The 13,616-nt window shown below is 33.0% G+C and overlaps 2 protein-coding genes across 2 annotated transcripts; both read right to left on the bottom strand.

The window, feature by feature from the left end:
- Positions 1 to 523: 523 nt before the first annotated feature.
- LOC105770455 (bidirectional sugar transporter SWEET4) lies at positions 524 to 5,592 on the bottom strand. The gene is made up of 9 exons (XM_052633966.1): positions 5,481 to 5,592; positions 4,602 to 4,911; positions 4,484 to 4,556; positions 4,327 to 4,383; positions 3,369 to 3,463; positions 1,275 to 1,491; positions 1,030 to 1,191; positions 824 to 943; positions 524 to 677 (listed from the first exon to the last, which is right to left on the bottom strand). Exons 1-9 carry the CDS (start codon positions 5,590 to 5,592, stop codon positions 549 to 551), a joined length of 1,275 nt encoding a protein of 424 aa, XP_052489926.1. The 3' UTR covers positions 524 to 548.
- Positions 5,593 to 6,599: 1,007 nt separating this feature from the next.
- On the bottom strand, positions 6,600 to 8,567 carry LOC105787152 (protein DSS1 HOMOLOG ON CHROMOSOME V). Its single transcript, XM_012613599.2, has 3 exons — positions 8,401 to 8,567; positions 8,170 to 8,272; positions 6,600 to 6,938 (listed from the first exon to the last, which is right to left on the bottom strand). Exons 2-3 carry the CDS (start codon positions 8,261 to 8,263, stop codon positions 6,805 to 6,807), a joined length of 228 nt encoding a protein of 75 aa, XP_012469053.1. The 5' UTR covers positions 8,264 to 8,272; positions 8,401 to 8,567; the 3' UTR covers positions 6,600 to 6,804.
- Between the last annotated feature and the right edge of the window lie 5,049 nt (positions 8,568 to 13,616).

The following is a 13,616-nucleotide window of genomic DNA, read 5'->3' as shown; positions in this document are numbered from 1 at the left end:
GATTTTGTAGGTTGAGTTACTTTCATTCACATAGATGTAAATAAGCTAGACAAGAAACGTACAGTGAGGATTGTTGATTTTGGGTTAATGACATGACAAGAGAGATTGGAACCTGTGGTTACATGGCTCTTGAGATAGTCAGGTCTGACAAAAATTTGCATAACACTCAAAATTGAAATGTGCACAATAAGATGTTCTGCAAGGATATAGCCTAAGTTGAAGAACATGTCTGCAAATGGTGGATTGTGGTCTTAGGCAACACACACACACACACACACACACACACACACACATATGAGTCCTGTTTGAAGCCGAGGAATTAAAGTAGTAAACTAATAAGAAACAAGAACAAGATTGAACTCAAATTTTGTAGGAACAGGAACCAAACATTTTTCTGCAATTAAAGTGGAATGGAAATACTGGCAAGAAAATATTTGTTGTACAGATTTTGTCTACGAAAATCTGAAAACCTGGGAATGATAGACAAACAAGAACGACAAATCCACTGAAAGGAGGATAAAGAGAAATAAAATTTGATGGCGTCATCATCAAATCTCGGAAAGTTGAACTTGTTGAGCTGGTGCTTTATCATCTTCATCCCATTTGGTAGTTCTATAGAACCATGCATAAAGTATAAGCTGCACCAAACCTGACAGGGTTCCCAAGCCATTCGGAATCTACACAAAAAAACAAAGTGTCGATTAAGGTCATAGACATGGACATGTAACATACGTGATTATGTTCACTTTCCTTATATATAAAAGTTAATACTCTTGTACCATATATTCCAAATATATATAAGAGGAGCTTGCAGAGAGTTTACCAAGACGTTAATATCAAATTTGAGTAATGCATAAATCACCCAAACAACTCCATTTAAGAAGTTAAAAAGTGAGAGACTGAAGGGCATGTACTTGACGCTTTTTGTCTTAATCACCATACGCTGCCAAAACGTCAATAATTCAATAAATATGAGAATTTTACTTAGCTAATGGAAAGGTATAAAAACAAAACTAAATTCATACGTACCATGACTGTCAATGGTGAAGTGTACATTCCAATGTTGAAGACAATGGCCAAAATTCCAACAAACATGGACCTTTTTTGGGTTGTTTGGAACACAAGTAAAGTAATCAAAACTACGGCTACCATGAAGATGATTTCGATCAAAAGATAAAAGCAAATCCTCTTCTGCAAAAGGAAAAGAATGGGATTTCTTTTCAATATATGGAAAATTATGGTGAATATATATGTATGTATGTAATTATACTAACTCGTTTCTTGTTGTTAGAGAAGATAAAGAAGATGGTTACGAAGACACCCTCAATCACCAGGCCAACACCATTGATGGTAATGATCAAAAGACTGTCGGGATGGACTATGGGAAGACCATAGAACACCCACATGGCACAGTTCAAGATTGTTGCTACATATGGATCCGGCTTGAACTCTTCCACGGATTTCAATTTAAATATTTTAATAAATGTGGGACTAATCGTAAAGCAAACAAACCAACAAAAACACTTTTAGCAATTAATAAAAAAACAGAAATGACAAAATGTAAAAATTAGAAGCATAAATTTGCATACACGGGCGAGAGAAACAGGAACAAGGAGATGATATTTCCTGAATAAAAAGAGATAATATACTAAAAGTTAGAAAAATAATAACAAAATACATGCATACGTATATATATGTGTGTATTCACTAAGCATTTGATTTAATGGTGATTTGGATACGAACCGATGATCCCAACGATGGTTCTAATCGCATTTGTGCTCAACATTTTGACTGCAACTTTGGAGAAGAAAGTAGGTCGAGAAAATTAGGACAAAAAGGACTGAAACCTTGGTTTTGTTTTTTTGAATGCAATGATGCTTAGAAATGTAGGATTATGTGGAGTAAATTAGCTAGTGAACAAATTGCATAAATAGTAGTTGTTGGATAAGATTATTTCTGTGCTGTACTGCTAGAACTGTGGATCGAGAGAGAACTCTTGACTTCTCCATATATAGGTTAAAAAAAGAAAAGAAAAGATTGGTCATACGCAATTTACGTCGAACTAGTTGCTTTTCATGCAACTAATTTTAATCAGTTTCATGCGAGCTCCACTCTAACCGAGAAGGATGCGGTGCGTTTGCTTTGCCTTGGATATAATAACTTAATGGTTAAAAATACTTTCATTTTATCCTAACATAATTATATCCTTTTTAGCTCTAAACTCTAATATGAGAGTGATCTGAAATTGATTAAAAATAAGGTGCCTTTAATATTTATATTTTCTATCAATTTGATTCTTATTGATGTGTGGATCAACAAGGTGGAGACAAGGAAGAGGAAGTGGTGGTGCTGACGGAGATCGATTCACCCTGTCGAGCGAGAACTGGAGAGTAGAAAGAGTGAAGGTGGTGGAGGTGGAAGTTGGGAATAAATTGGAAGAGTGTAGATAAGTGTGCTGAAGAGTTAATCCCCACTTCATCATCTTGGGGAGTGTTTATAGGTGAGGTCCCGTGTTGGGTAGCATTTATGTGGTAGATCATTGTAGGATACATGTGGTAGATGTCCTTAATAGGATGAGGATGTCTGTGATGGGTGTCATTCTTGTCATTCTTTCTGATTTGAGGTACGGAGTTGAACCCATGTGGGGGTTTAGTGACCAAAAGGATTATGCTCTTAACAGTAGATTAAATGCCTAGAGGATTGAATGGTGGTTACATTCTGGAGGGCAAGTGGTCGATGTTGAAATTTCAACGCTAAAAAAGGAAGAATTGTAGAGAAAAGCAAGAAATTTAGCAACAAAACTGTCTGCTAAAGTTTCATATATTACACACTTTTTGAACAATGAAACAATGGTATTTATAACAAGAAAAAAAAACTCCTAATTATGGAAAGAAATAACAAAGATTTTATGCTAATAAACATCAAATATACTATGCTAATAAATGCTAAATCTCCTAACAATCTGGAAAACATAATATGAAAACATAACTTGCACGCAAGTTCTTCAAATCCAGTTGCTTCCCAGCTTCATGGTCTAGCTTTAGACAACTCACATCTTTTTTGCGATCCTAGTTCGCATTTTTCCCGCGACCCTAGTTCACATTCTAGTTTGCCAAAGTAATGAGCTCGCTACTTACTGTTCATTTGAGGTAGCTCACCACTTACCTTGAGTTCGCCAATCTTGGAGGGTTAGCCAAATGTGCATGTTGCATGAATGGTCATCTCGCAACACTCCTCCTTGGCCTTCATTCTGCAAACACCAATTTTATTTCTCAGCTTTTCAAACCTCGTCTGCAAGTTGAGTTTCAGTACTGCAATGAACCAAAGTCACTTCTTTCCTTTATTTGACTTCTCTCACAAAATAGTACTTGATCTTGAAATGTTTTGTCTTTCCATAGAAGATTGGGTTCTTCGCAATTGCTATGGCGGACTGGTTGTCGCATAAAATTTGGGTTGCTTTAACCTGTACAAGATTCAATTCAAACAAAAGTTTTTTCAACCAAATTGCTTGGTTGACTGTTGTTGTCGCAACTACATACTCTGCTTCACCTGTAGATTGAGCAACTGCCGATTGCTTCTTTGAAATCCAAGAGAGTACCTCAGATCCAAGTGAAAAGAAATATCCGGAGGTACTTCGCGTATGATCCACTAATCTAGCCTAATCACTGTCAATGTACCCAACAAGCTTCAACGTGCTTGCCTTTGCGAACCAAACACCAAAATCGATTGTTCCTTTGACATATCTCAACACCTTCTTCGTAGCTTTCAAATGAGAAGTATCACAGTAGTGCATAAATCTTGACAACAAGCCAGCTGCGAACATAATATCATGTCATTTCGCTCGTAAGTACAACAAACAACCCACGAGACTTTGATAATTCTTTTCATCAACCTTCTGAAAATCTTCACTGCTGCTAAGTTTTTCTCCAAGTGCAACAGGCATGCCAATTGGTTTACATTTCTCCTTGCAGAACCTCTTTAAAATATTTAGTGCGAAGCTCTATTGACTTATGAAAATTCCTTCTTGAACTTGTCACACTTCCATTCCCAAGAAATATTTCATTTCCCCAAGGTTTGAAATTTCAAACATATTTTCCATTTGCAACTTGAACTCCTTTACTAAATCATTGCTGCTTCAATCACAAGCAGATCATCAACATATAATGAAACAATCAGCAAAGTGATTTCGCTAGTCTTCTTCACATACAGGATAGGCTTGCTAAGGATCTTTTGAAACCCTAAACTCGTAAAGTGCTCATCTATCCTAGCATACCAAGCTCGCAGAGCCTATTTCAATCTGTATAAGGCTTTCTTAACCTTGTATACCTTCTCTTCTTTTCCTCTAATTGCGAACGCAGGAGGTTGCTCCACATAGATTTCTTCCTGCAAGTAGCCATTCAGAAAAGCTGATTTAACATCCAACTGATGAATTTTCCAACCCATATGTGCTACCAAGACCAATAATAATCTAATCATGTCCAACCTTGCTGTTGGTCTCCCAATAATCAATGCCATATTGCTGACTAAAACCTTTCCCACCCAACCTCACCTTCAGTCTATTGAGCGAACCATCAACATTAATTTTGGTTTTGAACACCTACTTAACGCCAATAACCTTTTTGTACGACGGTTTGTCAACGAGCTCCCAAGTTTGGTTCTTGTGAATCATATTCAACTCCTCTTGCATGGCTTCTTTCCAACCTTCTATGGTTTTAGCTTCTTTAAAGATCGCAAGTTCAAGTAGTGCTACATCAGCTTGCTGATAGATCTCATCAATCGATCGTGTGCCCTTTACTAAAGTGTTGTCAAAGTCTGCTTCAATTAGATCATTACCAGATTGCGGCCTTAGCTCGCTTCCATCATCATAATTTTGCGAACCTTGTTCGCACTCCCATTGCTCAAGTATTTCAACTTCAGTAGCATCCCAATTTCATGTTTTACCTTCATCGAACACAACATCCCTACTCGCCAAAATTTTCTTGGAGGAAGAATCATAAATTCTATAACCCTTTCTATTGCTGCAATACCCTAGGAAAATACCTAACTACGACCTCCTCCCTAACTTACTTCTTTTCACCTGTGGCACATGAGCATAACAAATATTTATTTGAATATATATAAATATATTTTGATTCATGAATAATAATGTAAACTACACCTATGATCACTTTCAAATAGGGTTTGTCTTATTTTAGTCACTATATTTTTCTCAATTTAGTCACTCTAAATAAAAAAAATTTACAAATTGATCACTGCCATTAATTTTATTGTTTTCTTCCAACAGATTGCCAACTCAACAATCCTCCATATAACTTTTTAAATGATTGTCCAGATTCATCTTGTTAGTAATTTTTAGGTAATTGTAAAAATATAAAAAAAATTATATAAAATTATGTAAAATTTATTAATAATTATAAAAAATTATAGAAAAAATTATTTGATTATAAAAATTTATAGAAAAATGTTTTCGATTCTTTTACAAGCTTGGAAAAGTGTCTTCATCATATTCTCACAACCCCCACCAACCTCTGACCTTTGCCCTGCCATTTCATTGATTATTGCAGCTTCCATTTTCATCATCTGGTTCCCCATCACTTCCTTGATTTTGTCCCCAGTCTCTACATCATTCACCAAATGGTTTAAGCCCTATCGATAGCTCTTCATACAAAGCCCCCTTCCGCCTGCCCTTATCACCTCAACATTGATCATTTGGTCACCATATTGTGCCTATATCGGGACTGGTATCCCATGCCAAGCTGCCTGGTGCGATGTAATGGTGCAGTGAAGTTGGATTAAAGGGAGGGTATAGCAGAGGCTTTATTCAAAGCATGGCAAGGATGGTGGAGAGCAGTGGTGAGTTGGGTGTAGCTGAGGCTTTATGCGATATGAACTAATTTTCAGGAAATGAATTTCTTTTCAAAGCTTTGTCTATTGAAAATAAAGAGACAACCCAAGTATATCTAAAACAGTCATCAACAATCACAAATCAATATTGTTTACCACCTAAGCTCGTTGTCTAGTTGGTCCAAAAAAAATTAATGTGAATCTAGATGTTGAGACTGCATTTTTTTGACTTAAAAAAGACGTGTTTTCGTTTAGCATATCCCTCACAAATTTTGTTATTCTCAAAGGTTATCATAGTTTAAGAGTATAAATGAGATACTGGTGTTAATGAAGTATTCGAATTTAACTCGAAAAAGAATCAAACTTGATCCGATAATTTTCAAGCTGAGCTAGAGCTCATGCAACTTTAACTATTGATAGTAATACTCAACTTGAACGGACTCATGAGCATTATCAAGCTTTTCATATTTTTACATTATTAAATTAGATTATTACCTTTAATATATATTATTAACCCTAAATTTAATTATCGAGCCAAACTCAAACTTAAATATAAAAATTGATAAACGAGCTTAATCGAGCTTAAGCCAAATATCAAGTTCTAAAATTAATTAGTAGTTTGGGCCCCTTCGAGATTGCATTTTAGATTACTTGGAAATGGTTGGGAAGTTGTAAAACGTAAATAAGGGAGCAGATCATACTGAGAAGTTAAACAAACAATACGTAGACAATAGCTCTAACGCGGCACAAGCAGCTAAATCAAATGTCTATATTTTAGAGAACCATCAAACCAGTTTCTGCTTTTTAAGTTTCTACCAGTACATCCAAGCATAAAGAGTTACAGCTCATTCCTTCATTCGCTTTGCATGGAAAAGAAAATCAAACAAAAAAAATAACCCCGATTCAGACAAGTTCAGTGCAGAGGAATGCATTCAGTGCAGAGGAATGCATAAGTCCAGCTTAGTTGTTGTTCTCAGTGTTATTCTCAAGTTCCCTCCTCAGTTGTAAAGAGAAATCGTCAGTGACATCATCATCATCCCAGTCATCTTCCCATTGCTGTGTAATCTCCTTTCCTTCTTCCTTTAACTCCCACTCTGCCAGAAAACAGAAAAGTTCAGATTGCAATTCTCTCAGATATCATATTAAATACATTACGAATTCTCTAAAAAAACTGAAACCAAACACAGATCCATCAGCTGAGACTAGCAAGAGGGAGCAAGTATTTAGTGAACCAAGTACCGCTATCAAAAAGAAACAAGCTGTAATTCAGAAAAGAAACAGATGATACATCCCAGAAGAACAAGTAATGATCTTAGGGCAGCAAAAAGTATACTACGTGGAATTAAATTATACTATGAACATTAATTATCATCACAAATTCTTTAAGCCAACAGCATGCAACCATGTTATCAGTTGCTTGCATCAGAGATTAGGAGTCCAAGAATACTAAAGATTGTTTGTGATCTGCTGCCAGGGAAAACTCTTGAAATCCAATGTTTTATTTTTATTCCTAATTGGTGAAAGTAAATATAATTCTATAATTAGCAAATTTGAAAGTCAGGCTCATGGAAGGATAATATGGGTATAAGATGATGTCAAAATTTTGTGAATTGCAAATACTAACATGGTCATTAAGGTGAAAACAGGTCAGTTCAGCTTGGGGGCTAGGTCAGAAAATTATGAGTGTCAAAATTCTGCGAGAGGCTAAGAGAAGCTCTCATTCTGACTGCAACAAGAGTTTGATGAATCAAGAATCAAGTTGTGTACGTTTCCAACAAGAATTTATAACAATATTTCAAGCTAGACCTAGTATATTATGGTTAACCAGATATAAAAATGGGAGTTTTAATTGCACAAACAAGCACTCCAATGATCCTAGTAACCAGCAAATGAATTCAGGCAGCTTATAAGTATCATATATAAAGAGAAACAAAGTCTCGGACACAAAAAAACAAATATAAAAAAGGGTTCGCAACCAAATCAGCAACCAGGCAATGACTACATTAGATTCACATTTTTCAAAGACTATCTGCCATAAAAGCCAATGGCCTCTTGGACTCCAACAAGTATCGCCGCAATACAGACTCCCTCTCTAATTCAAATATAAATTCCAATCTAGATAAAACCAGAAGCGTAGAAGTTCAATAAATTGAACAGCTCATATTTTATAATTCAACATTAAGAAAACTATAGAAGAAAGTAAAAAAATCAAGCTAATCGGCATAATCTTTTTCATAATTTTTGATCAGTTAGTATACCCAAAATTAAACCCTAGCATCCACGAATTTTTCCTTTTTTTTTTTAAAATAAGGTAAAAACAATTACCTTCATCAATCTCAAATTCTTCAAACTCATCATCATCTTCAAACAAATCAAACTTTACGTCTTCGGTTGCCGGTTTTGGTAGTTCCGTTGCCATTTTTTCTTGCTGAAAACAGAGAAATAATATTAACACAAAACCCTAATTTTGTGAAGGCAGCAACTGGGGAATTAAAATAAAAGAAAACTGATATTAGAAAATTAAAAAAATTGAAAAGAAATTATTAGTTAACTTACGAGTTGTAATTGCACAGAGACTGAATATTTCTTGAGGAGGGGTTTTCGTATACTGAAAAGCGTAGTCCAGACTCCAGATGAAGCCCAAATATAAGGAGAAAGCAGCGCGCAAAATGACTATTTTAGGGTTGCGCACTTAATTTTGTTTCAATACGTACTTTAGTTCTTGAAAGTAGAGCTGCTCATTCCGATGGCCCCTTTACAAAATGAGTTTAGTTAAATTCAAAGCAATAAAAATAATTATATTAATTATATATGTTAAATAATAATTAGATATATTTATATTAAATTATTAATCTAATAATAATTAAATCAATTATCTAAAACTTAAAAAAAACCTTTCTCAACTACATAACTCAATTCAAAATACAAAATATAAAATTTATATTTAATACAATAAAACGTTTATTATATTTATGGTAAAATATTTTTAATGTATTAGAAAATTTTATTTTAGCTTTTTTTAGTACATTTAGTATATTATATTTTCTAAAAAATTATTTTTAAATAAAAACTAATTTAAAAAAATCAAATATGAGCTGGCCCGAGTTTACTTTTCTTAAATTGGGTTGGGCTTGGGTAAAAAAGTAAGCCTATTTTTCAAGTTGAGTTGAGTCTGAGCTTGGACAATTAGTCTAGATACATTGCATGGGCTCAGCTCGAACCCAGCTCGACACAACCAATGAGTACCTCTATTTAAAGTATATGATTTTTCTCACTTTGGTTATTAAAGATTTTTGACATAATGACTTATTTAGCACTCAACCTTTACAAAAAAAAAAAAAAAACTATCTTAGCACTCCATTTAATTTTTCGCCTCTTTTAACCTTTAAAATTTTTAAGATTTTTAATTTTTAATTTTTCAAAAGATTTTAAATAATTTAAATAAATTTTTATATTTTTGAATTTTTAAAAATAATTAATTGTTGATGTGACATTTACGTGTCAGTCCACAACAAAGTTATGTTTGTTAATTTTTCATTCATTTTAGGGTGATTTAACAAAACACAAGTTTAAGAGTTAAAAAGATGAAAAATTAAATGGATATCTAAAATAAATTTTTTATAAAGTTGGAGGCTAAATAAATCATTATGCCAAGATTTTTGGTCCGATTATGTAATGATACCTATCATTTTTAATTAAAAATATATTTCTTTATTATTATATTAAAATTTTCTTTTTGATTGAAAACCTTGACAATGAGAATATTCACAGAGCTACCTGTGTTGATCAAGATCATCTTTACTTGAAATGAGAAGATAGTGGCAAAAACCATGAGAAGACTGTCTCCTTTAACATCAAAGACGTCCCTCTCATCAAATTCCGAAAACTAAACCTGTCATGGAGAAGTCCTGGGCTATTTCACTGGGGCGCCCCCTAACATTACACTCCTAAGGTGAGCCTTTCGCCTGAAATTGGAGGCTACCCATTCTACATGCTTGCCCCCAACAAGCACATCAATGATCCCCCTGATAGGTTGCTTGCCTCTATCATCTCGATGAGGGTCGGATTTTTTCTGGTTGATTTTATGATGACTAATAAATTTTGACATTATTATGTATTTTTCAACTTTGGGTAATTGGAGAAATTGCAAAAAGTTCATCTATGGTAGCCTTGAATTTTCTGTAAATTTATGTTTCCAAAATACAAAAGAATTTTCATATTTTTTCTTCTTTTTTCAAAACCAAGGCCATGTTATGGAGCAAGCTGCAACATTCTAAGTCTATAATCAAACTTACTTCAAAGTTGCAACTTGAATTTTGGAGGTTGTGACGACTAGACGAGTGTTTTGATGGTTGGAAGAGAAAGTTGTGGCAGCAGGCCACAATGAGTGAAGGTAGTAGGCTGCCCGCACAAAAGACGTGGCTCCGGAATATGACATCAGCTCGTATAAGAAAAACCTTTTTTTTTTTTTTTTTGTTATCAAGGATTTTATTACTCTGTGAGATTCTTTGGATGGTTGTATTTTACATAAATTGATGTTTTATGTATGGAAAATGCATGGATATTATGTATATTTACTTTATTATGTATATACAACTTTATATGCAATGTTAAATATAATATTGTATAACACTGAGTTATGATGTCATATGATTGTATATGTACAAGTAAATTGGAGTAGCCACAACATCTAAAATACTGAAATACTAAATACATATGCATTAAGGGTTCTGTTTGATTGCCAAGAAAATATTTTCCGTAAAATGATTTACGGAAAATGTTTTACTTTTCGTAAAATGATTTCTTGGAAAATATTTTCGGTGTTTGATTGAATCATGTAAAATATTTTCTCTTGCTATGATTTTTGAAAATATTTTTCGGAAAAGTTGTTTTTACATATATTAATATATATTAATAAATTTTATATTTTAAATTATTTTTACATATATTGCAATGATTTATTTATAATAATACTCAATTATTAAGCTACAATATTAATCGTTATAAATTGAAAAAACTAATATCAAATAAATTATTTGTAATTGTGTTAAAAACAAGTATTGAATAATTAAAAAACAAGTTCTTGGAAAATCGATAAATGTAAGCGCTTTTCTACGGAAATGAATGAAGGAATGAAGGAGGCGATAGAGAGGAGAGCACGGAAAATGTCTTACGGAAATTGAAAGTGTAAGACATTTTCCCTAAAATGTAACCCATTTTCCCTTGTTTTGGAGTTCATTTTCCAAATGGAAAATGTTTTCCGCCAATCAAACGCTGGAAAGTTAGAAATGGTTTTCCGGAAAATCAATTCCGTCAATCAAACAGACCCTAAATTATGATATATTAAACATATTGCACTTATATATGGTGAATGACATAAATTGTAGTTTACAATATTGTATAATTTTAAGTTATGATGTTATTTGATCATGTATGTTTAAGTAATTTAGAGTAACCACAACATCTAGATTATCAAAGGTGTACATGAAGCAATAATATTTTTAAACATCTTGTGATCACATAGGGGTCAATAACATCAATTTGTAATCAATCATATTAATATAATAATTTTGCCCATTGAGAATATGTAATACTCTACACCCAACTCGAAAGATGATCGGATGCATGATACCATATTGATTACCGGATTAACCTTAGACAAAATCGAAACAATCAAATTCATGTTTATTAAACATGATGAGATGTATTTATAAGCATTCATGCACTCTAGACAATAGTTAAGCAAAGATACAATGAAAAGGAGCTTAAAAAACAACATTCGGGGCCAAAATATCAAAAACACGGTACAAGTTTCAATACCTTGTCTCAAAGTACTTATACTTGGTACCAGGTTTTCAAAATTCCAGGTGCAAGTTACAGGTTTGGATACATAAGAGCCAATGTTCCAATACATAATGCAATGTATCGATATTGTGATCCATGTTCTAATATCTCATACAAGGTACCGATGCTTGGTGAAGAGGTTTTGATACCTCATCTCCAAAACCCAAAAAATCTACAAAAAAAAAAGAAAGACAGTATAAGCCTACCAAATCAACCCCAAAACAAGCTCAAACATTGTCAAACATGCCCTAAAGCATTCATACATATTTGTCATATTAAATTAAGTTTAAAACACAAAATCTTATGTTTCCAAATGCACTCGACCAATTTTAAGCTAAAATTTAGGCATAATGACATTTTTGGCCCTCAGCCTTCTCTAAAAAATCAAATCAACTCTTTATTTTTTTTTGTCTCTTTTAGCCCTTGAACTATTATTTTTTTTAAAAAAAATTGATCAGAATTTGATGAAAATGTTAATAGTGTCGCTAACTTGCTAACATGGATGCCACATGGCAATCCACATGTATTAATTGTTGACACGTCATGTCGACAATTAATTAAAAAAATATTTAAAATGTAAAAGAATAAATATAAAAATATTCTTAAAAATAAAAAATATTAAAAATATGATAGAAATTCAAAAAATTGGTAAAAATTATAGAAAAATAAAAAAATTATAAAATTATAGAAGAACTATATAAAAAAATTAGAACTCTTTGATTTTTTTAAAAATAGCAATAATGAGATAATATACAAAGCCCAAGCATTCTTTTATTTGCCTGGTTAGAAATGAAAAACATGTATGTAATACAACTCAAAGTTGAAACAGTCAACAATGAACAAAAAAAAAACCCTGAAACAATCAACCAATGCAAAGCTCAAAGATCTAATATGAAGATAACCTTAATTTAGATTGGGCATTTGATTATTATTAGAGAATCTTAAAGTCCAATACTTCTCAACCTCCTTAGTTGTTCTTTTAGGGATTCTATTGGCAATCAAACACCACCTATGAAAAGATTTAAACCTTAGTTTCCCTTTTTTCTTGATCAACACAAATTTAATTTATATGAATTAATAGTTGAAAACCAAAACCTATCTTTCCCCAATCAAATTGTACCTTCTAACGATGAGGGTTTCCTTATCTTCTAAGACTTCAAGCTTGGAATCTTCACCAAATTCCTCTACAACAAATCAACTAGAAAAAAGCTCAGTAATTTCTTTACCATATTCGCCATAGAATAGTAGTGAAAAAACAAAGGGTAACATCATGCCCAACCCTTGTATCACATGAAGAAACACAATTTTATTCAATTTTCTTTGGAATCATGTACAATGTCATTATGCCTTTTTATAGCGGCTAAAAATAAGGTGAAAGAAATCAAATCATGTACAAATTTAACCAAAATCAGAAGGAAAACACTGAAAAAAGAACAATAAGAATAAGATAATTTATCTCAAGTCAATGACAGTTTATGGGTTTCCGGTCGTCACTTTATAAATCCTAACTGTGAAGAAATAGCCACCATCAAGAAGAGTAACATATCTTAAAATCGGGCCAATCTAAGAACCAATGAGAGAGATCTAGGTTCAAGAAGCTCGAAAGTCTCTTAAGATATTTGGAAATTTCCAGTGATTTTTCAAGAAAAAACATTTAGAGAAGGGAAGAGAGAGGGTTTTGGGCTTTTCTTTGGATGGTTTTAGATGATGTTTCATCATTAGAGTGAAGCATCGATGACACCAATAAGAAGCTAGGGCTAGGGCTAAGGTTGAAGGAAAAGGAGAAAAAAGTTCAATCTTAGTAATGACAAAATTGATTAGATTCTAATTGCTGGTAGAGAGAATATTCTTGGAAAAAGATTTTTAGGATAGTGAATAGAAAGGTAAAATTGTTGTCGCTAGTCCAACTATGTTTGTCAAAGCTTCAA

This window comes from Gossypium raimondii, chromosome 7 (genome assembly GCF_025698545.1).
Source record: "Gossypium raimondii isolate GPD5lz chromosome 7, ASM2569854v1, whole genome shotgun sequence".
Lineage (NCBI taxonomy): Eukaryota > Viridiplantae > Streptophyta > Magnoliopsida > Malvales > Malvaceae > Gossypium > Gossypium raimondii.
The sequence above is the reverse complement of the archived record's forward strand: the minus strand, read 5'-3'. Positions and strand labels throughout refer to the sequence as shown.

Bases quoted from the DNA above. Each gene is read 5' to 3' on its own strand.
- LOC105787152 (XM_012613599.2), bottom strand. From the start codon at position 8,263: ATGGCAACGGAACTACCAAAACCGGCAACCGAAGACGTAAAGTTTGAT. The intron at 6,939-8,169 runs GTAATTGTTTTT...GTTTTCTGGCAG, and splicing joins AGAATTTGAGATTGATGAAG to AGTGGGAGTTAAAGGAAGAA.
- LOC105770455 (XM_052633966.1), bottom strand. From the start codon at position 5,592: ATGGGGAACCAGATGATGAAAATGGAAGCTGCAATAATCAATGAAATG. The intron at 4,912-5,480 runs GTAAAAGAATCG...ATGCTACTGAAG, and splicing joins GAAGACACTTTTCCAAGCTT to TTGAAATACTTGAGCAATGG. The intron at 944-1,029 runs GTACGTATGAAT...ACGTTTTGGCAG, and splicing joins CTTCACCATTGACAGTCATG to CGTATGGTGATTAAGACAAA.